The sequence below is a fragment of the Ambystoma mexicanum genome, chromosome 4q (assembly GCF_040938575.1).
Source record: "Ambystoma mexicanum isolate Mex_15411 chromosome 4q, UKY_AmexF1_1, whole genome shotgun sequence".
Taxonomy (NCBI): Eukaryota; Metazoa; Chordata; class Amphibia; order Caudata; family Ambystomatidae; genus Ambystoma; species Ambystoma mexicanum.
Window position 1 is genome coordinate 1,226,147,029 of NC_090928.1, and position 23,141 is coordinate 1,226,170,169.

At 47.3% G+C, this 23,141-nt stretch overlaps 1 protein-coding gene across 1 annotated transcript in view; it reads right to left on the reverse strand.

The window, feature by feature from the left end:
- LOC138468291 (exportin-5-like) overlaps window positions 1-23,141 on the reverse strand; it is a 1,210,104-nt gene that overhangs the window by 253,357 nt on the left and 933,606 nt on the right. The window contains exon 23 of the mRNA XM_069608777.1: window positions 8,120-8,217. Within this exon, the coding sequence (XP_069464878.1) occupies window positions 8,120-8,217 (98 nt within the window). The remainder of the gene's footprint in view (window positions 1-8,119; window positions 8,218-23,141) is intronic.

Here is a 23,141-nt window from a genome sequence, read left to right on the forward strand (position 1 = left end):
ATTATGGTGAAAGGCGCTTTAACAAATGACGAAATGAATGAACAAAAAAAGGATTACTCACCATCCTAGCCTGGACATTTTCGGCTAGGGCCATTTTGGACCAACTCAGTGAGGTGCCGCTTCAATTTTTTAAGCATAACAAGACAGGCACCCACATCTGGGCATATACACTAACTCCGGAAGACAAACTGAAACCAACACACATTGGCAAGGCCAACAGTTTGGGCTTTTGAGTACACATTGGACAGGCATTTGCCAGGCACTGCCAATAATAACAATAATTATTATTATTATAATAAGGGTACCACCTGGCCATAAGATGTGAAAATCTGGAAAATGGTGCAAGTACCTAGGCATAGGATGTCATTGTCTGGCAAATGTCTGTCTAATACCAATTCACAAGCCAACACCGTTGGCTTTGCGATTGTTTAAGCCAGGGCTCTAATGCAAGGAACAAATTGTTTTCAAAGCTACTGGCTGAAAACATGAAGACAGAACAAGGTTTGATGTTACTTTGTGACTGATCTAGCTCAAAGACTACTCAAGAGGTGTCCCTCCTAACTTATCTCCATCCTATCTGTGGTCCAATGCAATTGTTCTGGCTTAGACCCAAGAGCCCAATTCAAAGACTTCCATCAAATCACTTTTTGATTTCACAACACTCCTCTCCAGAATTAAATCTTTCTTACTACCAACCTTAATGTTTCCCTTGTACTCAAGTAGTTAATGAAGCAGAATATATACTTTGAATGTAACTTGTAAGGGCCCTCAGTTTGAAGGATGTACATCTCTGAATAAATCATAACCACTGGCATTGTGAGCAGCCCTGACCAAACTGCTGGACCACAAGGCCTAAACATGCTTGCAGTGGCTTGTGTTCCAGTGCAGCAGGGACATGGCCTAGCAAGTGAGACTCAATTTTGCTGTTTAGTGGCAGAACCAAGACTAATGGCCCAGTCCCCTTCTGTAATGGCACAGACATTTATGAATTATGGAATGAAGATTTCCCACAGAAAAGATGGGGGTAGTGTTTAATTCTAAGTCGTGCATCAAATCACCAACTTACTACACTCCCATCCAGAATTACATTTTTCTTACTACCAACATTATTTTTTCACTACTACATAAGTAGTTAATGCAGCAGAATATATAATTTAAATGTAATTGTCAGGGTTTATGCGCCTGCTGCAGACATCTGTGTCCAAACATCACTCCCTGCCATTTATTGTTTGATAGAGTTAACCATTTTATTATGTGTTAAGGTAAAAGTTATATTTCCACATACTAAACACTTTAAATGACAGAAATCAACTTGATAGGTTTGGAAAAAATAGTGTAAATGAGAAGTTTGAAAAGTAAGATGTACAGTGCAACACAGGATCTTGCAAGATAGTTGCAGGCAGCCTGCTTGAGCAAGTGTGCTACCTTGGCCCTTCAGCTCCCTGATCATTTCCGCTTTCATGGCTATGGAGCATAAATCTTTCTCAAGGCAAACAAATCCTGGCTGGGCCTCCTGCAGTGCAGCAACTCAGAATGCCAATTGCTAAATCCCCCTGCCTGCAACTCCCCTTTCCCCCTGGGTCCCAGTGGTGGTTAACACCACTGGCAAGGCTACCTTTCTAGGGGGGCCCAAGGGGTGGCCTCAGGGAATGGGGGCTGGCCCCCAGCCAGAGCCGAGCATCGTTATAGTGCACACTGCAGAGGTTAGGTGCAAGCAGGTTCCGCCCTTTCCCCAGTACCTTGGCATGAAAAAGGCACAAGCATTCACAAAATCAGCCAGCATGGAACTGAAGGAGAGCGCTATGGATGGTACCCATCAGGGCAAAAGTTAACATCTGCAAGGATTCCGCTGTTTTTTTGACTTGGTGCATGCTAAGGAAGATAGATTTGTTGGAGTCTTTACAGGAATTATGCAATTCTGAAGGAATCAAGATCTGTAGAAACGATGCAACATACAGATATTTTGAGACGAGGAGGTGTTTATAGTCAAAGCAGCATTTACTGTAAAATACAAACTGAAAACTGAGCACTTAATAGATCTAACCGAAATGGTTCCATCCTAAAAATGTCAGCACCATTTGGTTGACCTTCCTTTATAAATGACTGTGTAAGGAGAAGTGCACAATGGGGGTGGGGGATGTGGATTCCTCAGCTGCCTTAGTAATGTTTATTGGAATCGGGTCACCCCCTCACTCCTCCATGCAGTCTGGTGCGTCTCCAAGAACGAGGAATGCGGTTAGGAGCTTATGTGCGCGTTCCCTTCCCGTGAACCATTGTCTGCCCAATCCAGCTCATTGGTAGCCCAAGGGCGCCCAGGCTTCACCGGGAGCGTGCCAAGGACAGACGAGGGTTGCAGTTATTCTCATTCCACAGTCACTGTGACACTTTCGGTGGTTAAAGGCACTAAGCAGCTCACTAGTCTTTTCTTCCACATGCGTGATTAGCTGTCCGTGGTGGAGAAGGAGCGGGAGAGTATGCCACCGGTACATGCATTGGAGGAACCACCTATCCTGTTATAAGTGTTCTGTTTCTTTCTTCCATCTGCAGAGTTCCTTCTTCTGTTTTTTACTTTGTGTCCTCCTGATCTTCAGTCTTCCACAGAGAGGCCGATACAGGTACGAGACGAGAGGCCATCCTTCCAGGTCGGAACCTCAGAACATTTGGCACAGGATGCAGAATGTTGCGGCCATAAGTAGCGGCGTTCCTTTATCACTTGAGATCTCACAAGATTATTCCAAGACATCTCAGACGTCCCCATTAGCTTCTGGTGCTAGCCTGACCCTCCACAGCCTGACTGTATGCCCATGTAACCTGCCCTGGTCCAGTGACAGTGGTGCTGGCTGTGTTAGGGATGCCACATGACCGTGTGTTGCAAATAGTTTGTATTGTGATGGGGATGTGTACAAAGAATTTCTTTCAGAGGGCACCAATAAACCGATAAATAGGGCAGGCCTTTCCTGCCAGAGTTAAGTGTGCAAGGGCCGCGCAGCACAGTTGCTGGCACAGATGGCACACCCTGGCAGGTATATTGGCATTATCACCTGCAGTTACCAAACTTACCTTCAGCATCTGCATGGTCACACTCTACAAGGAGGACTGTTTTCAGTGTAGATTATGCAAAAGTATCACAGTGACAACTGATTCCAGATGCGGTGGGTGTTGCCATGAGGCTACATTTTATTCATCATTTTGTTAATGAATACTTTAGCATGCACGATTTTAAAAATGTGGGTGCAATGGTGGTGCAAAGCATAGCGAATACAGAATGAGACGCTCACCTCTCAACATTGCCTGTACCAATGAACACAGCCCATATTCTGAGCAGCCTGACCGAGCACCGACATTCAGGGTGCTATGAAACATGAAAATTATCACGGACTCTTTTTTTTGTTTTTTTAAAAAGGAAGGTCAAGCATGTTATGTGAGGCATCATCTTATTTGTGGGTTGCATCAGGACAAGTGTATTACAACTGTGATGCTAATGATTTTGGTTGCTCATGAAACGTAGATAAAAATTTAAGTTACTCACCGTAACTAGAGCAGGAGTAGTGACTACAGTACTCCTAGTCCATAGTCCCCTTTCCTCCATCCTTGTGGGCAACCCCCAACATGGGGACTGTACCCGAACCTTTGGCAGGAAAAATTGAGCTTCCCCTTTACTCACTACAGTGAGTAAATTTATTCTTATGTCCCCATCCCCTTTCCTCCATCCTTGTGGATCATTCCAACGAACAAGATAAGGGGGGAGCTGTGGTAACCTGCCTCATATCTAGAACAAAGCAAAAAGGTTCTTCAGAAACACCTTACCAAACTCTCCATCGCACCTGGAGCTGGTGTCCAGTGAGTAGTGCATACAGGACGACGACGGGGTGGCACAAGTAGCCGCCTTGCTGACGATATCCCAAGAAGCATGTCTCTGAAATTCAACAGCCGTGGCCTTGGCTCTGTCCGCATGGGCATGAATCCCCTCAGGAACAGGTCTGCCAATGACCGCATACGCCTCTGAAATGGCATGAACCATACAACAGGCGATCGAAGTCTTGGACGTCTGAGAGTCATGGGGTGGGGAGAGGAGCGCCCAAAAAGCACAAACAATGCCTCAGACTTCCTGAAGAATTTCGTCAGAGTGAAAACTGGAGGACTCTCACCAGGTCCAAGGAATGCAGTGCCCCCTCTGCCTCGGACTGCAGGCAGATCTCTCGATTCAGATGAAATGGCGAGATCACCTTGGGCAAGAAGTTAGGGTGAGTGCGCAAGATGCCCTTTTCGTTGTGAAACGTGGTGAAGAGCTTGCACAAAGAAGGGCCTGGACGAAGGCAACAACCGCAGCTCATTAACCCTGCACACAGAGGTGAGTGCCACCAGTAAAACTGTCTTTAGTGTCAGCAAGCAGATATCCACAGAGGCCATCGGCTCGAAAGGCTTGCGCTGCAAAGCTCCAAAAACCACATTGGAGGTCCCAGACCAGTTGAGGCCTATGCACTGGAGGAAAAAGCCTAGACAAGTCCACAAGGTGGGTCTTAACCACCGGGTTGGCTGCCGAAAACACATGCTCCAGGGAATTCTTGAGCCCCAATGGCCACCAAAGTCCAGCACGTATCCGCCTGAACTCCAGAACGAGCACGGTGAGCTGAAAAAGTCAGTTCATCATCCGCAGGAAAGGGTTCAGACCCTTGCCACGAGCCCAATGGCAGAACCTAGTTCATTTGCTCGTATACTGGGACCGAGTCAAGGGCGTCATGGCCTGCTGAATGACGTCCCAGTTGCCATCCAAAAGACTCAGCTGGTCAGGAACCAGACTGCCAGCGGCAGCTTGGCCAAGTCTGAATGTTCGTACTGCCCCGCCGCCCTGCTGCATCAGGAAGTCCCTGCTGGAGATCGGAAAGTGCATGGGACCCTGGGAGCAGAACTGAAAACTAGGGTCTTGAAGGCTAGTGGGGGGCAACCAGCATCGGGCTTCAACCCACAAAGCCCGGAACATGCGGAGAGTAGGTTGGAACAGAGGGGTGGGTGGGAACGCACAACACCTGTGGCCGTGCCAACAGATCTGGAAGGCGTCTCCGATACCCCCAGCCCAGTCCTGCCCATGAAGCAAACTGGGGGCACTTGGAATTCAGAGGGGATGCAAACAAATCTGGGTCCACGAAACCCCAACGCTGGAACAGGGGCAACAAGGAGTCAGTGTGAAATTCAATTCTCACTCGTGGATGTCTAATCCCAAGCGGTTCAGCTCGTCTGCATTGCTGTCCCCCGAGCTGAAATCCAAACTCCCTCCACCAGGGCCCATTCCCAGATGGATACCGCCTCCATGCAGAGGGGGAAGGGGGAGTATGGTACGGGAGCACCGTGCTTGTTCAGGTAAAACATTGCAGTAGAACTGTCAGTCCTGACCAGAATAGACCTGTTCCTGATGAGGGGCAAAAACACTTGAGGGCTAGGCCCACTGCCCGGAGCTCGAGCAGTTTGATATGCAATGGGGTTTCCATCCTGGACCATGTGCCATGAATCACGTAGCCCTCCAGTATAGCCCCCCAGCCCAAAAGTAGGCTCCAGTCGGGTGAAGGGGGCTCCCACTGAAACATTTCCATCGATCATCCACCAGCAAAGATCGGGTAGAAGGAGCAGTGTTATTGGGATCATGTCCAACTGAGCCCCCGTCTCCTGATCCCAATTGCCCACCAGCTGGAGGCGCCTCAACTCAAGGCGAGCGTGCTCTACAATGAGCACGCAGGAGGCAACCAGGCCCAGAATATGTTCAACCCACTATGCCGAAGTGGTCAAGTTTGCCAGAAAATGCCCCACCACCTTGCGGAGGGACAAGAGCCTCTTGGGCGAAGGAAACAGTCGCTGAACTGTAGTGTCCCAACTCAACCCTAGGAAGATTAGCGCCTGGGATGGGCACAACTAACTTCCTCTGATTATGGATAAACCTAGCTGATGAAGAATATCTGCCAATCTCTGGCAGAAGTGCAACACCACCTCGGTTGACTGCCGTCACCAGCCAGTCGTCCAGGTAAGAGATGATGGCCATCCAAGCGGAAAAGGTCTGCCATTGCGTTAATCAACTTTGTGAAGACACGAGGGGCCGAGTTCAGGCCGAAGGTCAGCACCTTGTATTGAAAGTTGTATGACAATTGTGAACCGCAGCAACTTCCAATGCAGTTGGTAAATTGGTACGTGCAGGTACACATCCTTGAGATCCAGGGAACATATCCAGTTCCCTGCACACAGACTCAGCAATGTGCACAGGAGTAATCATCTTGAAGTGCTCCAGCGGTAAAGGAGATTAAGAAATGACAGGTAAAAGACAACCATCAGGCCAGCCTGGTTCTTGGGTACCGAAAAATCCTGGAATAGTAATTGGAGCCCGTCAAAAATAGGAACCGGTCCCATCGCCTGCATCTCCAATTGCGAAAAGGACCTCCCGTAAAAGAGTCTCGGACCTGCCTTAACTGCCCAACAGAATTCGAGCAACCCCGATTGGTAGGAACCCTGGGGAAGGAGTCACCACGCTGTGGAGCCATGCTGAACAGAGGGCCTACCTTTGTCTGGACGGGAGGACCTGGAGACAGTCATTCAGGTGGGGAGGAGGAGAAGTGTGGAAAAGCTCCCTCCACTGCAACAGCCGATTCTTCAATGTCCTGTGACTGAAAGCGCTGCAAGCCGAACATGCGTCCCAGCGTTGGTCCGGCCTCAAACGCTTAAGACAGAGTTAATGGGGGTCCAAGGCAGGGAACGAACGGTCACATAAGACATCTTGTGAATCCTCCTACAGCCGACATGCGCCGGGGAAGGCAGGGCACCGAAGGGAAGTTGAAATTGGAAAATAAAATGAGGTTCAAGCTGAAAGCTAAAAAAGTCTCTGCGCTGGCTGCCAGGTCCGACACCTTCCATGCGGAAAAAGGGACTTGGGTGAGGCGCTGGAGGGCAGGGCCTCCACCAAGCATTCCTACGCCCGAGGCAACACCCCGCTCGCTATACTAAATTTAAAAGGCAAGTTCAATTTTCCGCTGCCATAGGTCCGGTACCATCCCCATGTTGGGTGACGCCAACAAAGATGGAGGAGACGGGACGTACGAGTAGTATTGGATATATATGTTGTCTCCATTTTTGTCTTTGATAATACATTTCATATGTATTTTGTTCCAGTGTATTGCTCAAATACTATTGTATTGTTTTCTAAACCTAACATCAATCTTACTAGACTTGCCTCTTTATAAAAGCAGATGTCCGCTTGCAGTCAGAAAATAATGAAGGCTGTAGGCAGATAAGGATGTCTAGGTTGGTGATGTCAGTCACATTATGGGTTTGCAGATGCTTTCAGTTTGAAATAAAGATTTGATGAAAAGTAGTTAAAAGTAGCTTCTGGGTATCGGCTCTCTCCCAGTTAGCATGAGCAGCCCTTACGGGAACAAGGAGTTAAGCCAAACATCAAGCGACCTGCAGGAAATTAAACCTTTTATCCACTGCATATACAAATACTATGTAATGTCCCATTATGGTCTAAAATGCATTCGCGGGGACACTCAAGTACAATATGGTGAAGGTTTGCTAAGATGTTTTCTAAAACGGGGCCTAACTGTACTGTTCTAATATTGCCACCCGACCTCAAGGTATTATTTGTGCCCATAAGCAGAATGCTCTGCTTCTTCTACTGTATACTTTGAAGAGTATTATATCATGAAATCACAGGGCTCATTAAATATGGTTGAAGTACAGAATTACCTAAATAATCCACATTTGCACAGATGCATAATATATGAATAGTTGTATTGCACCATTTGTAGGACATCAAAATGTAACTTAGTAGCAACCTTTCGCTCTGCAGGTGTTTTGGACTACAACTCCCCTCATCCCTAGCCAGCATAGTCAATAGCCAGATCTCATGGGAATTGTAGTCTGAAACATCTGGAGAGCCAAAGGTTGCAGACCCCTGAGCTAGAGAGTACTAAGGGAAAATGCAATGTTCTCACATCAAAAGTGAAGAAAACAGTAGCTGTGACCAGTTACAAACTTATGAGAAAAGCAATTTAGTGGGTGGGGAAAGCATGGCTTCACCGGTCATGCAGCCACCATCCATGAACTGCAGGAAGTGCTTAAATGTCACATTGTTTCTTACCACGTGCAGGGAGGTGAGGAACGGTCCAAGAACAGGAGACAACAGGGATTGATGGTCCTCGATGGGACAGAAGAGCACCAACGGCTTCATGAATACACGTAAGAAGAGCGTTAAGGAAGCAAAATATGTCTGCAGCAGACTGCCTGCACATCGAGGAATGCAAAACAATCTCAATAAGTCAATATTTACAGCATAAATAGCATTTAATTTTACAATAATGTCCTGTAATGTGTTTAGGCCAATGTAAATTGCTGAGCCCTGTCACAAATGAACAACCATTGTCAAACAAGTCACAATAGACTCTGTAAAGCACATCCACAGAATGATTGGTCAGACTGTTCAGCGACTGCACGTACTCACAGTGCGAAACATTGACAAAAGGCGATTCCATAAGCACATTTTGCCCCGTTTCATACAGAAACGGCTGACTCCTTTCAAGAATATGATTTTTTAAAAATTTTTTTTACAAACATCCTAAGTAAAGGGTTAGGAAAATAAATCTGTTAGTAGTAAAGCAGGGTTTCACCAAAGATATTTTGACTCTCCAAGTGGTAGGTTGGCTGAGCAGTCCAGGGTTCACTCTTAGGATGAGAGAGGGAGGCCATGAGGTACAGTTGTCACACAAGGACATGAAGGAATGCCAACACAGTAAACTATGCTCCCATCAAAGGTTGTGCACAATAAAAAAGAAAATACATTAAAAATAAATACTATATTTGTGAGAAAACCGTGGAGTGGTGTTAGGGAGATCATTTGAATGCTTCATCCCCTTTCCTAGTGAGACCCTGAGCACTTTTGCTGGACCTCTGGATCTTTGTCTATCCTGAATGAAGGAAGCCTTTTTCCACTCAGTCATTCTTATGGGCTCCATCTTTTGCAACTCTGTGTTTTACCTTTACTATGGGGTCTACTTTCCTCCATATCTCTTAAGGCATCTGGGTTTTACTTTTGCAGTACACAGCTCCTTAAGGGCAGCGTTGCTGGGAACCCTTTGTGTTCTCCTTTGAGATTCTTTCTTTATCTTTGAGTAACTAAGGATAGAGGGATACTTTGTATCTCCTAAAACTTTATAGTAGGAGAGATTAGCACTCACCACCTTATGAGGAAAGCTAAGGGGATACCTAGTATCCTCCTCTGCTCCTCAAACTTTTAGTCAGACAGCCTGGTGGCAGTGGACGTTTTGTACCAACTGTTTAGCTATTTTTGACTGCAGCCTGCATTCACAGTTTCAGTTGTTCACGATAGGGTCATTAATGTTCTAACATGGCGGCTCCTTTCTTTTTTCACCATTTCTATTGTGGTTGTCCTTTGTTAGTTCTTCTACCATTCTGGGAGGGGTCTGTGTTTTGCCTTTGGCAGGAACCCTTGGGTGACCGCGTCTAGGCTACAGTGTGTCTGGGCAGGTAGGAAGTGGTGGAGAACTTTTTCGCACCCGTGCCCTTTGTCTGCCTGAAGTGCACACTGAGGGGCCGACTGTCCTGATTGAACAAAGGCCTGCCACTTTCGGTAAACTGCAGAGGAGTGTGTGCTGAAATGAATAAAAGGTTAAGTTCCTGAGGTAAAAGGCAAGTCGACCACTGGAAACTTAAGTAACCGAAGAAGACTACCAGAGACGCCTGCAGACCCTTTGCATCACTGTGATGTGACCACTGCTGTCTTGATCCAGTTTTCCACTGGAAAGAGGAGCTCCGAAGAGTACAACTGCTGCTCTTTGGCTGGTGGGAACAACCAGCCCTGAGAAACTACAATCCAAAGCTGCAGACCGCGAATACCAGTAAACCTCTGTCCCGAAACATCTTGCCAAAGGTGAATCCGTCCAAGTCTTTGCTGAGCTCCAGGTGATCCTGCAGAGATTGACTCATCCAGGTCCGCTCACCAGAGTGCAGGACTCCAGGAATTGAAAATTGACTAGGCGAATTGTGTCATTTGTTGGTGCTGCCGAAAAAACGACAAAATCACAGACTGACGAGAGAAGTTGAAGATATCTGTGCCAGAGGTCCTCTCGAGAGACTGAATGGGATGTCTCAGCAGCAGTGTTCTGCCTTTCTTCACAAGACCAAATAATCTGGAGACTGGGGTCCATCTCTGCTGCACAGAGGAGAATGCAGCCACGATCATTTCTTCTAACCTAAGGTACTGGGGGTGAAAAGATATTGGTTACCTTACACCAAAAAGTCGCTCCAAAGTTCCAAAGTGTTGAGCGTGCACAAAGGAGTGTCCAGGGTATCCACTCTTAGCTCTGACACAAGCTGCCGGCTTCTGTCCCTTTTGCAAGTCCTTTAACAGGGTCTCCCACATTGTGTTAATTCTACTAGGATCCTTAACTAGAAACTGAAAATATCCACTTGAACCTTTGCTGTTCTGCTGCTTGGCGCTTAAGACTTTCAAGCACTTTCCAATCTGACTTTTGCATAGAGTTCGGGTTCAGGCTTTTAAAGGTTTAGTTTGCAGAGAAAACACCTCCAGAACATTATGCTCCGCTACTGTATGACTAACCAGCCCCTTTCCTTCCTAAAAGACCCTTGTGGTTTTGCTAACTAAATACAATTACTGTATAGCTTTGTCTTTGCGAGTGTGCGCTGTCGAACCAATAATACGGTAGATCTGTCAGTGTCAAACTGCAACAGTTGCACCGCAAGCAACTACAAACTAAGCAGTGGCCTTTGGAAAGTAGAAGTAATCCCATGCGTGTTGGTTAAATGATAGAAGTATTTTAAGCTATTCAGATATATCTTGTTTAAATAATATGGGATACATTACTCACCGTAATCGTATTTCTGATGCTTGTATCTGCTTAGATTCACATGCTATGCATAGGCCGACATCTAGTGAAAGCTGCAGAGTATTACAGTTGTTTTCGAAATCTAAAAGGGACGTCGACAGGGCGTTCCAGTAATACTATCCATAGTGTGATGTCCACTGTACCCATGGTCCTTCACGCGAAGAGGTCCCCCAGATTGTTTTGTTCTGACATGAGGTTACATGAAGTATAATGCGAGTACAGTTGTATCCAAGCATATATAGACAGAAAGCTCCTAACATTTATGCACCTTCTCCCAGGGGAGGAAGGGTGGGCGCATGAGAGTCTAAGCAGATACAAGCATCAGAAATACAATTACTGTGAGTAAGGTATCCCTTCTGAGGCTTGTGGAATCTGCTTAGATCACATGCTATGCATAGATCAGCGAGCAGTGTTATGAGAAGGTGGTAGGTCGTGAGAAGTAACAGCGGCAAATAGATGTTTTAGAACCGCTTGTCACACCTGTGCATCTGCTTTGGAATGTGTGTCAATGCAGTAATGTCGAGTGAAACTATGTACTGAGCTTCATGTAGCTGCTTTGCAAATGCTGTCTAAGAGGACATTTGTGATAAAGGCCAGAGTAGCTCCAGTGCTCCTTGTCGAGTGAGGTCTTGGTGTAAAAGGCAGAGTTTTGTTTAATAATGAATAGCACAACTGAATACATCTTACTATCCACCTGGAGATGGCATTTTTTTCGAAATGCGGTCTCCTCTGCCTGGTGCTATGGAGACAAACAGTTGATCTCTTTTCCTAAGCAGTGTGGTCTTGTTTACATAGTAAAGGACCACCCTCCTCACATCTAGTGTGTGGAGTTTTCCTCAGCTGAGCTAGTTGGTCTCTGAAAGAAAGCCGGAAGCTCAATAGATTGGTTCACATAGAATTTAGAAATTAATTTACGGGAGAACCTAGGATGAGCATGTAAAGCCAATGTATCTTTATGTATAACAAAGAACAATGCGTGCAATTCACTAACTTCTTATGGAAGTAATAGCCAGTATTGTATGTCAGGTGTTTAAAGCTTGACTTATGCATAGGCTTGAATGGGGGGTGGGGAGCCCCAATGAGCTTTGCTAGCACTACATTGAGATCCCATCCTGGTGGTGGGTTTGAAATAGGAGGGTGTAGTCTCTTGACTCCCTCCATGAATGCCTTAATGACTGGAACCTTCCACCACAATACCTTGCTTTGAGTGGTGGTATAAGCTGATAAAGCCGCCAGGTGGACCTTCATAGAGTTGAATACTGACCCCGAGTCTAACAAGTGGAGCATATAGTTGAGAATGTGAGAAGGAGTACATTCTATGGGGTTTATTTGTTTGGACTAGCACCAAACAAATCTCTTCCACTTGTCGAAATAACAGTGTCAAGTGTTAGGTTTTCTTGCCTCCTTGAGGATATCCATACACCGCTGTGGTAGATTAAGGTGTCCTAACTCTGACTTCAGGAGCCATGCTGCCACGTTCGAGTGTGGCTGAGGGTGTACCGATGTTGCCTCCGTGTTGGGTTAACAGGTTGATTTTGTATGACGCGCCAAAATCAAAAGGTAACTGGGCGCAACAGAGCAGAAAAACTTGAATACTTAAAAACGTAGTTACAAGGTAAGGCACAATATAAATATGAAACATTACATTTCGACAAATCAGTTAAAGAATATACATATATACAGTCCGCTTGAGTAAGATCTATAGGTGTTAATTGAGACATGGTTAATCTTGGGGTCATTAGAGTGTTACCATGTGATAATATTCCGTCTAAAGCTATAGTAGGATTGGTCTGTTCTAATGTCAAGTGGGAGAGCATTCCAGTATTGGGCTGTCTTAAATGGGAAGCTGCTGCCGCCTGTTTTTTTCAGTCTAAATTTAGGTATCTCTAGGCAGTAGGAATTGGCGGTTCTGTTGGAGCGAGACAATGTTTTTCTCACTATTCTTGCTGCCAGGTGATGCGTTGTTAAGACATTTAAAAGGTAAGTGGTGCTGTTTTAAGTGAGATTCTGTCTTTGATTTTGAGCCACTTGTGTTCTCTTTTGTTAGAAATGTGTTCTCTACAAGGTAAGTTGAGGGCAGTTCTAAGGGCATTGTTTTGCAATGTTTGAATTTTGTCAATGTTGTATTTGTTGCCTCCCAAATACAAGGCATTGCAATAGTCAAGTTTGGAAAGTATTAGGGCATTGCCAATGATGATGCAGCTGGCTTGGGTGAGGAAAGCTCTACTTGCCCTAATGAGCTTGCACGTGTAGGCAGTAGAGGATGCTAAGGAGTTCACTTGTTTCTTTAGTTTTAAGGCCGAGTCAAGGTGAAAACCTAGAGTTTTCACTGCTTTGGAAACTGATTATATTGCTTTCAATATTAAATGCTGAATAGTTGGGGCTGAGTTTTTTTAGATTGGCAGCAGATCCGAGGAGCAGGATTTCAGTTTTATCATCATTCAGGTATAGGCCATGCTTGGCCATCCATGCCTGAATGACGATATATTTTGTTTACCAAGGCCGTATCAGTCAAAATTGCCCGAAAGGGGAATGAGGATCTGAGTGTCATCAAATTTGTATAGGTGACACCCAGTCTATCCAATTTGTAAAATAGGGGCTTGGTAAAGATATTGTACAGAGTTGGCGAGACGCAAGAACCTTGGAGTACACCGCAAATTATTTTGATCGGGTCTGCTGATGCCAATGTGGAGAAGAATCATTGAGCGGTTGTCCAAGAATGATTGGATCCAGGTTATGGCCTTGTTTGAAAAGTGGGCAGCCGATGCCCGATGTTCACACAGGACTGTCGACAGATCAAGGAGGAGTAGCATGGCGGTGTTTCCCTTGTCATTGAGCTAGTCAATCTGTACTTTCAGATCAATTAAGGCTTACTCTGTGCCATGCTGCGGTCTGAATCCCGATTGGCGGCCACCTATAAGTTGGTTAGATTCAAGATAGTGCTGAATTTGTACGTATGCTACTCTGTCAATTATCTTGAGAACGAACGGTACCGAATAGCGGGATCTAGGGTTTGCTTCTTGAGGAGAGGTAGAACCCAATACTTTTAGGTTGCTTGGGATAGTGTTAGAGGAGAAGGATGCATTAATCAGTTTGGTTATGAAGGGGGCTAGGTCCCTTGCAGCATCCTTAATTAGCTGGGCTAGGCAGCTGTCACCCTTACAGTTGGAAGGTTTGAGGGATGCGACAATCCTTTCAGTTTCCAGAATGGAGATTTGGGCAAATTTGAATGGGTCAGAGCCTGGTGAGTTAGTTGTCGTAGCGCTGGTGATGAGTGGTGTTTCATTGGGAGTTCGAGAGTCTTTTTTTTAAGGAGATTTTGGTTTGGAGTGTTTTGACTTTATTTGTTAGAACATTCTGGATGCTAGTGCAGCATTGTTTGTCTTTGGCTATGTGGTCAGGTGAGGGTACGGGGGATTCCAGCTCCCTTAGGATAGCAAATAATTCCCTGGTGGAACTTCCATTGCAGATTGTTTCATTAAAGAGATTTTTTTTGCGAGTAGGATATCTTTTTTGTAGTTATTAGCAAAGAGCTGAAGTTTGTTTATTTTCTTCAGATGGGGTGTGGTGTCATTTAGATTCTATTTTCCTTTTATGCAATCTTATTTCTTTTAAGTGGGGGGTGAACTAGGCGTTTATCAGTGCTTGTTGTTTACTTTTTTGAAGTTTTAGAGGAGCAATAGTATCTAGTGCTTTCTTCATAGCATTATTGTAGCTTTCTACCAGGAGTTCAGGATTCAGGTTATTGGGAAGAGCATTAATAGTTGGTAGTAGCAATGGCAGGAGATTGTCTGGAGTTATATTTTTCTGGCTCTAGTAGGTAGGGGTGGTGCCATAATTTTCTCTTTGGTAATGTGTTTATTAAGAGTTACTGTAAAGTCGATAAGGTAGTGGTCTGTCCAATGTGGAGGGGTAATTTTGGTGATGGTGGTATCACAGCTCAAGATAGCGACCCAGTCCAGAGTCCTTCCTTTGTTGTGGATTGGGTTTAGAACTTTTTTGGGTTAGGCCATGTTCAGCTAGCATAGTGGCTATAGATTGGGCTTGTTTGTCATCAGGGTCGTTGAATCCTAAATTCAAATCGCCTAGTAATAGGATTTGTGAGGAATCTTGTGTTGTTGACTAAGAAGCTCGATATTATATGGCATTTATAACGCGCCTATACACAAGTGTAGATCCTCTTCGAAGGTCCCAATGGGGCCAGGTGGCATATATATTAGGTAGACTGTTTAAGTGTGGCAGTTAGAGATAGGCAATTTGCCTATGAGTTCGAATGATTTGAGGGGAGGTTGAGCTAGTAGTCTTAGAGCGGGGTTAGTTTTTGCTATAACGGCCAAACCGCCTCCTCTGCTGTTAGGTCTGTCCGTTCTGATTGAAAGTTTTCAGGAATAGCTAGAGAGAGTGTGCTGGACCTGCTGCTTCGTGCAGCTATGATTCGGTGACTGCCAGGAGGTCAAGGTTATCAGAGGATAAGGTGTCAGCTATTTCAGTGGTGTGGGCGTAAGGTGTGTTCTGGTTTTATATTGGAATGAGTTTAGGTTGAATAGTATTAGTACAAGGTATAGTTTGGTTGGGACATAGTTTAGGGAACCGTGAGGTAGGTTTATGTTGGGCATTAAAAGCCTTGTTACTATAACATCTATGCTCGTAAAGGCGGGGTAATCTAGCTCGAAGTCTGCTGTTTCTGTCCACGGTGGGACAAGGTGCGTGTTTAGAGGAGGACATAATTAAAGCAATAATTGGTATGGTAAGGCACAACAAAGAGGCCACCTGAGTCTTGTTAAGGCACATCGTAGTAGGTGGGTGGGAGTGGTGGGAAATGCAGTCTAGCTCAGCTTAGACATGGAGTGTATGAGTGAGGGTAGGCTAGTCCCATGTAGGCTGAGGTATGAGAGCAACTCAGTGGCTGGCAGTAGGCTGTTTCAGAGGGGCACACTATCTGACAATAGGCTATTTCAAAGGGGCATGCAATAGCTAACAGTTGGCTGTTTCAGAAGGGCACACAAAATCTGGCAATTGGCAGTAGGCAATTTCAAGTGGACGCACAATGGCTAACAGGTTATTTCAGGAGGGGCAAACTGTGGCTGGCTGTGGCAATAGGCTATTTCAAGGACACAGAGGGGTCAAACTAATAGCAGAGCTGTGGCTGGCATTCAGAGCAGTGAACACACAGTAATACAGTTGGGTATTGCAGTTAGAATAATGGGTAATGAAGCATAACGTGGCCTCGCTAGCAACAGGGTACGTGATGAATCATGAGCAGGTCACAGTGCGCGGGCAATTATGCGGATGTGCAAACAGGGTACATCAATGGACATTAATGCTAGTCGGCAGGAACAATGGAAGCAAAGCAAGCAGTCAGTAATAAAGTTCGTAGTACTCTACTGATGGTATATGGGTGCGAGAATTAGGTGATGTTCAGGCAGGGTAGCGGGCAAGACTAGTGGCATTTGTGCAGCAAGTGGGTGACTCGGCACAGCTTTGAAGTAATTCAGAGCGGACGAAGTTACCCGCTGCTGTTGCTAAAGGCAAAATGCACACACAGCTATGTGTAATTATAACGTGCAAACTGAGTAGCCCTGCTCGGGCGATATACAGAAAAAATGGCGTGGGCAATTAGAAGTAGGATGCAGAGCATGGAGATATGGGCACAGCAATGCAGCATGGCAGAGATGTCTAACTTGAGGCAATGTACAGTTAATATTGATCACGTGTACAATGGAACAGCAAGCTCAGGCTAAGTACATAAACAGAACACTGTTTTGGAAGGAATAACATGAAACTGACTGCAATATTCTGTGCAGGGTTAGATGTACTGAGGTTTGATATAGATTGTAAAGGTTACAGTGAGGAGACAGTAGCATGGGATTTAGGTAATGGCTTGCAATAGTTAGTTATGTTACAAGGGAGGTAGTACTAACATCAGTTTGGTACTTGCAACAGATGCATACTCATGTCAAAGTCCAGATGATTAAATCTCTGCGCGCCGTCCAGATGAGAACGGGACAAACAGGGCCTTAGATGGGCTGGCTCTTCCGACTGCTGGCGGATGCGGCACAAATTCGAACACACGGTTGCTTAGCAACAAACACGACGCTCAGGCTCGTTGTGGTGCCGCATCGCGCCAAAATTTTCTTTTTGATGCTGTCGGCGCTCATGCAGGCGCGTCCTGGGGTTTCCGGGCTCTAACGGGGTGAAAATATAGGGTGCTGGGGGGGGGGGGGGGGGGGGACCAGTGCACTAATATAGTGCGCCTCACTATGGAGTGATTAAGGGCGGTCCGGGGCATCGAGCGGCATATGTGGCCATGGGGAGGTGCTTCATTCCTCGGCGCAGGGTCGGATCCCTGTTTCCTGGATAGATGTGGTTTTGTGGGGGCTCCTATCCTCTCCACCTTGCTGGCTCCAGATGCAATGCCACTGCAGGGGCAAACAGGGCCTTAGATGGCCTTCGGTGGGCCGGCTCTTCCGCCTGCCGGCGGATGCAGCACAAATTCAAACACAGGTTGGTTAGGTACGGGAGCTTGATGGGATAGTACATTGCCAGTTTGCGCAGTGGTGGATACGATGGTCGTCTCACCACATAGGTGCAACTAGGACGAGCGTCATCTGTTCTCTGTGCATCTCGTTCACAATCCTGCTCATTAATGGCGTCTGGCAGAGGGGGGCGGGGGGGGCGTGAAAGAGGACTGCTTAGCGTAAGCAAATTTCCCTGACCTGTTCATCCATACCCCTTGGAGGCTGGATGGGGGAACCTGGATGCGAAGTCTGGACATTGCTTGTTTTCTGTTGTAGCAAAGAAGTCTAGTGTGGGATCACCCCATTGAAGCCCCCGTTTGAGTGCCCACCTTCATATGTTTTGCACCAACTTGGATAGACTAGGGAGAGTTTCCCCCCCCCCCCCCCCCTACCCCCCCAGTTGTTGATATAGAAGAACAAGTTACTTACCATATCTGGTAACCTTCTTTCGATGGGATGTTCCTCCAACGTATTCCACATCTATGACCGGTAATGTCCACAGCTGTGCTGCTCCGGAAAACTTTCGGCAGAAGACGTCCTGCGTCGATCCGTTGTCCCTTGTGGGCCTCAGTCGACATCACCAGATGTTATATATAGGACACACGGCACCTGTAGCCTCAGTTATAGTTTTTTCCCAGAACGTGTGGCACCAATCTCGTGCCAGTATAACTGCAGAAAGCCTTGCGGAAACGTAAGCTGCAATCTCTTATGGAAATTCGGTAGAGTGGCAGGCTGGGAGGGTGATGTGGAATACGTCAGAGGAACATCCCATCGAAAGAACGTTACCAGATATGGTAAGTAACTTGTTCTTCGGGCAGATTGTGTCCTCCGACGTATTCCAGATCTATGACAGACTCCCAAAGCAGTACCAGCTTATGAAGGTGGGGAAAGAATTTACAATTTTAGAATGCCCAATTAAATGGCTGAATAAAGGACTGCCTTTCCAAAGGCCAAATCGTGCCCATGGATGGAGTCCAAGGAATAATGTCTTAGAAAAGTATGGCCTAGGCCCATGTGACTGCTTCACAAATATTGCGAATAGAAACGCCCCTCTGCAGAGCAGAGGAGACGTCCACAGCCCTAGTAGAGCGTGCCCGTAAGCCCACTGGAAGGTCCTTTCCCGCCAAATGGTAACACTCTGAGATCGTCAAAATGATCCATCTATACAAGGTCTGTTTGGAAACAGCCTGGCCCAAGCGCCTTCCAGCATAACCAACAAAGAGCTGATCGTCCACACTGACCAGGATGTGGAGGAGGATAAAATGCTGGAAGAATCACCTTCTGGCTGAAATGGAATTCCGACACAACCTTCGGAAGAAAAGAATGCCGCACCCGCAGGACAACCCTGTCCTTATGGAAAACAGTAAAGGGTGGTTTGGTGGAAAGTGCCTGCAACTCTCTCTGCGTGCGGAGGTAACAGCAACTAAAAACACAGTTTTAAAGGACAACAGTTGCAACAGACAAGAATGTAAGGGTTCAAACAGAGGTCCCATTAGGAACTTTAAAACCAGATTCAAATCCCATCCCGGTACCTGGAAAGGCAACGGTGATTAGTTAGCCCTTTTAGAAACTGAGAAATCAAAGGAATCTTAAAAGAAGAACATTCCTCAAACGAGGGCTTAAATATGGACAGCACCGCAAGGTAACCGTTAATGATACCCACTTGCAGGCCCTTGTGGGCTAAAAAAAGCAAAAAAGACAAAACCAGAGGAATGGAACATTGGAAAGGATCCACATTCTGTACCCTGCACCAGTCACAGAACATTCTCCAGCGGCAACGGTGCAGGGATTTCGTTGCGGGCCTTCTGGCTGAAAACACCTCCATCACGTCTTCGGGGAGGTCCTAATCCTTATACCTCAACCTTTTAGATACCAAGCATGAAGGCTAAGAGACTTGACCTCTGGATGGAGAACCCAACCCCCCCTCCCGTGAGAGCAGGTCGTCTCGGTAGGGAAGACAGCGTGGAGGGCAGAGGGACATGTCTAGAAGGTCCGGTTACCACGCTCTCCTGGCCCATGCCAGAGCAATGAGGATCATTCGGGAACCGAACCTCCGTAACCTCTGCAACACTTGCGGAATGACGGGGACTGGAGGAAACGCGTACAGCAGTGGGAAGGACCACTCCACTATGAACGCGTCCCCTAAGGCTCCTCTTGGAGGAAATTCCCGCAAGCAGAATCTCTCGCACTTTCGGTTGACACTGGTGGCGAAGAGATCCACTTGTGGGGTTCCCCAAAGGGCGTATATCTCCAAAAGAACTTCCCGAGCCAGCACCCACTCATGAGAGACCGTGCTCTGCCTGCTCAGAGCATCCGCCGCCGCTTTTTCGTCTCCGACCAGATGAACTGCTGAGATCGAAATTTCCTGCGGGATGGCCCAGAACCAGAGCTGCATCACCACCCTGCACAACGGGAGTGACCCTGTCCCCCCCCCTTTTTTTGTTGCAGTAGTACATGGCCACTGTATTGTCCGTCATAATCAGGACATTCTTCCCCTGCACAGACGGCAGAAAAGGCTTCAGGGCTAGCCTGACGGCCCTCAGCTCTAACAGAATGATGTGGAGTCTGGACTCCGAGAGAGACCAACATCCGCTGGCTGTCAACTCATTGGCATGAGCGCCCCCAACCTGTGAGGGATGCGTCCGTCACAATCGTCACCTCCGGCCATGGTTGCCAAAATGGTGCTCCTTCATCCGATTGCCTTTGTCGGCCCACCATAGAAGATCCTGGGCAACCGAGGTCGGAATCTGAACAGGATCAGACATCCTGCCGGATAACTGCGACCACTGCATCTTGAGAGCCCACTGCAGGGATCTTCTCAGCAGCCTGGCCTCTAGCACCAGGAAAATGCAGAATGCTATGAGGCCGAGCAACCTCAAGAATTCAAACACAAGGAGACTCTGGGCACATTGAAACTTGTCCACCATCTGCAGAATGTGATGAGCCCTCACCTGGGGAGACGAACACTGCCCCAGGGATGTGTCTAGCACTGCTCCGATGTATTGGAGCCGCTGGGTAGGTGTCAAATGGGACTTCTTTAAATTGAGGAAGAAGCCCAGCTTGTGAAGGGAGTGGCAGGTGACGGCCAGATGATCCAGGGCTTGCTCGGGAGAGCACGCCCTGATCAACCAATCGTCCAGTTATGGGTAGACGTGAATCCCCCACTTTTCTGAGATGCACTGCCACCGCCATCAGCATCAGCTTGGTGAAGACCCTCTGGGTGCAGGTCAATCTGAATGGTAGGACCCGAAACTGAAAATGCGAGTCATCAACCGCAAACCTCAGGTACTTCCTGTGCTTGGGATGAATCGGCACATGAAAGTAAGCATCCTTGAGGTCTACCAACCAATCCTGAAGTTGAAGGGCCTGGAGGACTTGAGAAAGAGTTACCATCTTGAACTTGTCCTTCCTGAGGAGCTTGTTCAACCAATGCAAGTCCATAATGGGTCTCAATCCCCATCTTTTTTGGGATAAAAAAATAAGGGGAATATCATCCCTTGTTCCTCTGCTACAGGTTCTATGGTGCCTTTCTCCAGCAGGGATAGGATTTCCTGCGCAAGGCGCTGATCCGGACACTTCAAAGAGCTTCCCCGGTGGAATGTCATGAGGCCTCTGCCGGAAAGCAAGACAGTAGCCATGGGCTATGATCTCAAGAATCCACACATCCGAAGTAATGGCACGCCATTCTCCAAGATGCTGCGCAAGTCTGCCCCCAACCGGCGAACCATGGGACATGGCCTCATGACTGAGCGGATGCAGCAGTGCCTGAGGGCAAAAAGGCAACTGCCTGAGCGGCTTTGGCACCCCGAGTACCTTGCTTTCCACCACGGGTACTCCTATGGTGACCCCTTTGACTGGCAGCTCCTCCACCTCTGAAATATCCTGTAAAGGTTGGAAAAACTCCAATCTAGGAGGAGGAACAGAATAGGGCTCAAAAACAGGCCTCGGACTTACTGAGAGCCATCCTCTGAGGTTCCACAGCTCTCAGGGGCACCTCCGGCCAATCCTCTTCTATCAAAAGAGTTATTCCTCTCTTGACTTCTTCCTCTGGTGTGGGGGGAGATTTTATGGTGTTTCTAGGAGCTCCACAAAATAACCTCCCGCCACTGTTGTAACAGCCACTTGTCTGCGGTTATGCCACCTCCAATGCGTTGGTGAAGTTTGAAAACCATCCCCCGACTGTGGAGGCATGGGAGGGGAGGGGACCTGTAGCGGGGCGTCATTGTTTGGGAGGCGTTCCTCCACCTCCGCCAGTGGAGAGTCACCTCTGCGCTGGCCTCTAGGATAACCTTGGGACGCTTGACCTTGGTTTTAATTCAAAGATGTATTCTGGTTTTGGCCGTAACCGGAGCCTCTTTGACTTTAGCTGCATAAACGGCGAATGTTGTTACCTCCCCTTTGTCCGGTCTGTTCATTATTGAGTTGACCAAGGGACTTGAGCGCTTCATACTCGTCCTTGGCTGACTTTAAGAAGAGTGCTCGAGTAAGATACTTATAATGCGCTTATAATGCGCTTATACACAAGTACTTCAAGGCACGTCGAGGCAAGGGAGGGGGAACAAAAGGGAAGACAGACAACGATCGTACTAGGCCAGGTGACATCGAGATTGCGCAAGTGCAGGGGAGGCTGGGAGGGGGAAAAGTGTAAGGAGAAAGGTGAGGGGCAGTACATGGGATCACACAAAACAAATAAAACAAATCAATATAAATAAAAGGGGAGGCCAGCTGGTGGCAAGTGCAAGGGTAAGTGCAGACATCAGGTGCCAAGTGCTGGAAGTGGACTGTGAGGATACAGACTGACCCCAGCAGCAAGGAAGCCAGGTGGAGTGGGGGGGGGGGGAACCAGTGCAGGAGTACAACTGGTAGGGACGGGACCTGGGCCCGAGATCAGAGGGTACCCAGGTGACCAGTGAAGTTTCAATTTCAACCAGGAGCTGGGAAGAGTGAGAGAAAGCAAAGGCAAAGAGGTAGAAGAGAGATCAAGTAAGATGAGGACACAGGGGGTATTAGAATCGTGGTTGGAGAGCAGGTCTTGATGGATGTTCAGGAGAGCAGTTTGCGTGCTTCTGGCGACTCTGAAGCCAGACTGATGATCATGGAGGCAACCAACAGATTCAATGTGAAGATTAAGCTGGGAGATGGCCGGGCAGGAGGGGTCAGCTGAGGGTTTCTTAAGAAGAAGGTGCACAAGAGTGCTTTGAAAGGGGGGGGGGGGGGGAGACTCCAGTGGCGAAGGAATTGTTACAGAAGTCAGCCAGACCAGGAGCCAGAGTGTGTTGATGTGGTCCTTGATGGTTTTAGAGGAAAAGGGGAGAACCTGTTTTGAAGAGACGTTCATAGATCAGACTTGGAAAACTCTTCTGGGGAGAACAGGGGAAAAGAAGGAGGGAGGAGGAGTGTCCAAAGAAGGGCCAGAAGAATAGCAAAGGGTAGAGGGAGGAGAGGAAGAGAGAGCGGACAGGATGTACTGAGTTTTATAGTAGAAGTGAAGCCGGGGCCGTGCAGAGAGCCTGTCGGGACAGGAGAGGCAGAGACTGCAGCAGGATTAGCCAGTTCCTTGCATATTTTAAAGAGTTGTTGGATGCCGCAGGGACGCAGGCTTGGATGTGGGCTCTTCTTGGTGCAGACTTGGTGTATTGCCTTCGGAGGAGGCGGCAGGCAAGTTTGTCAGAGGATGTACCGGAAGCACGCCATTTTCGCTCAGCCATCTTTCACTTGCGTT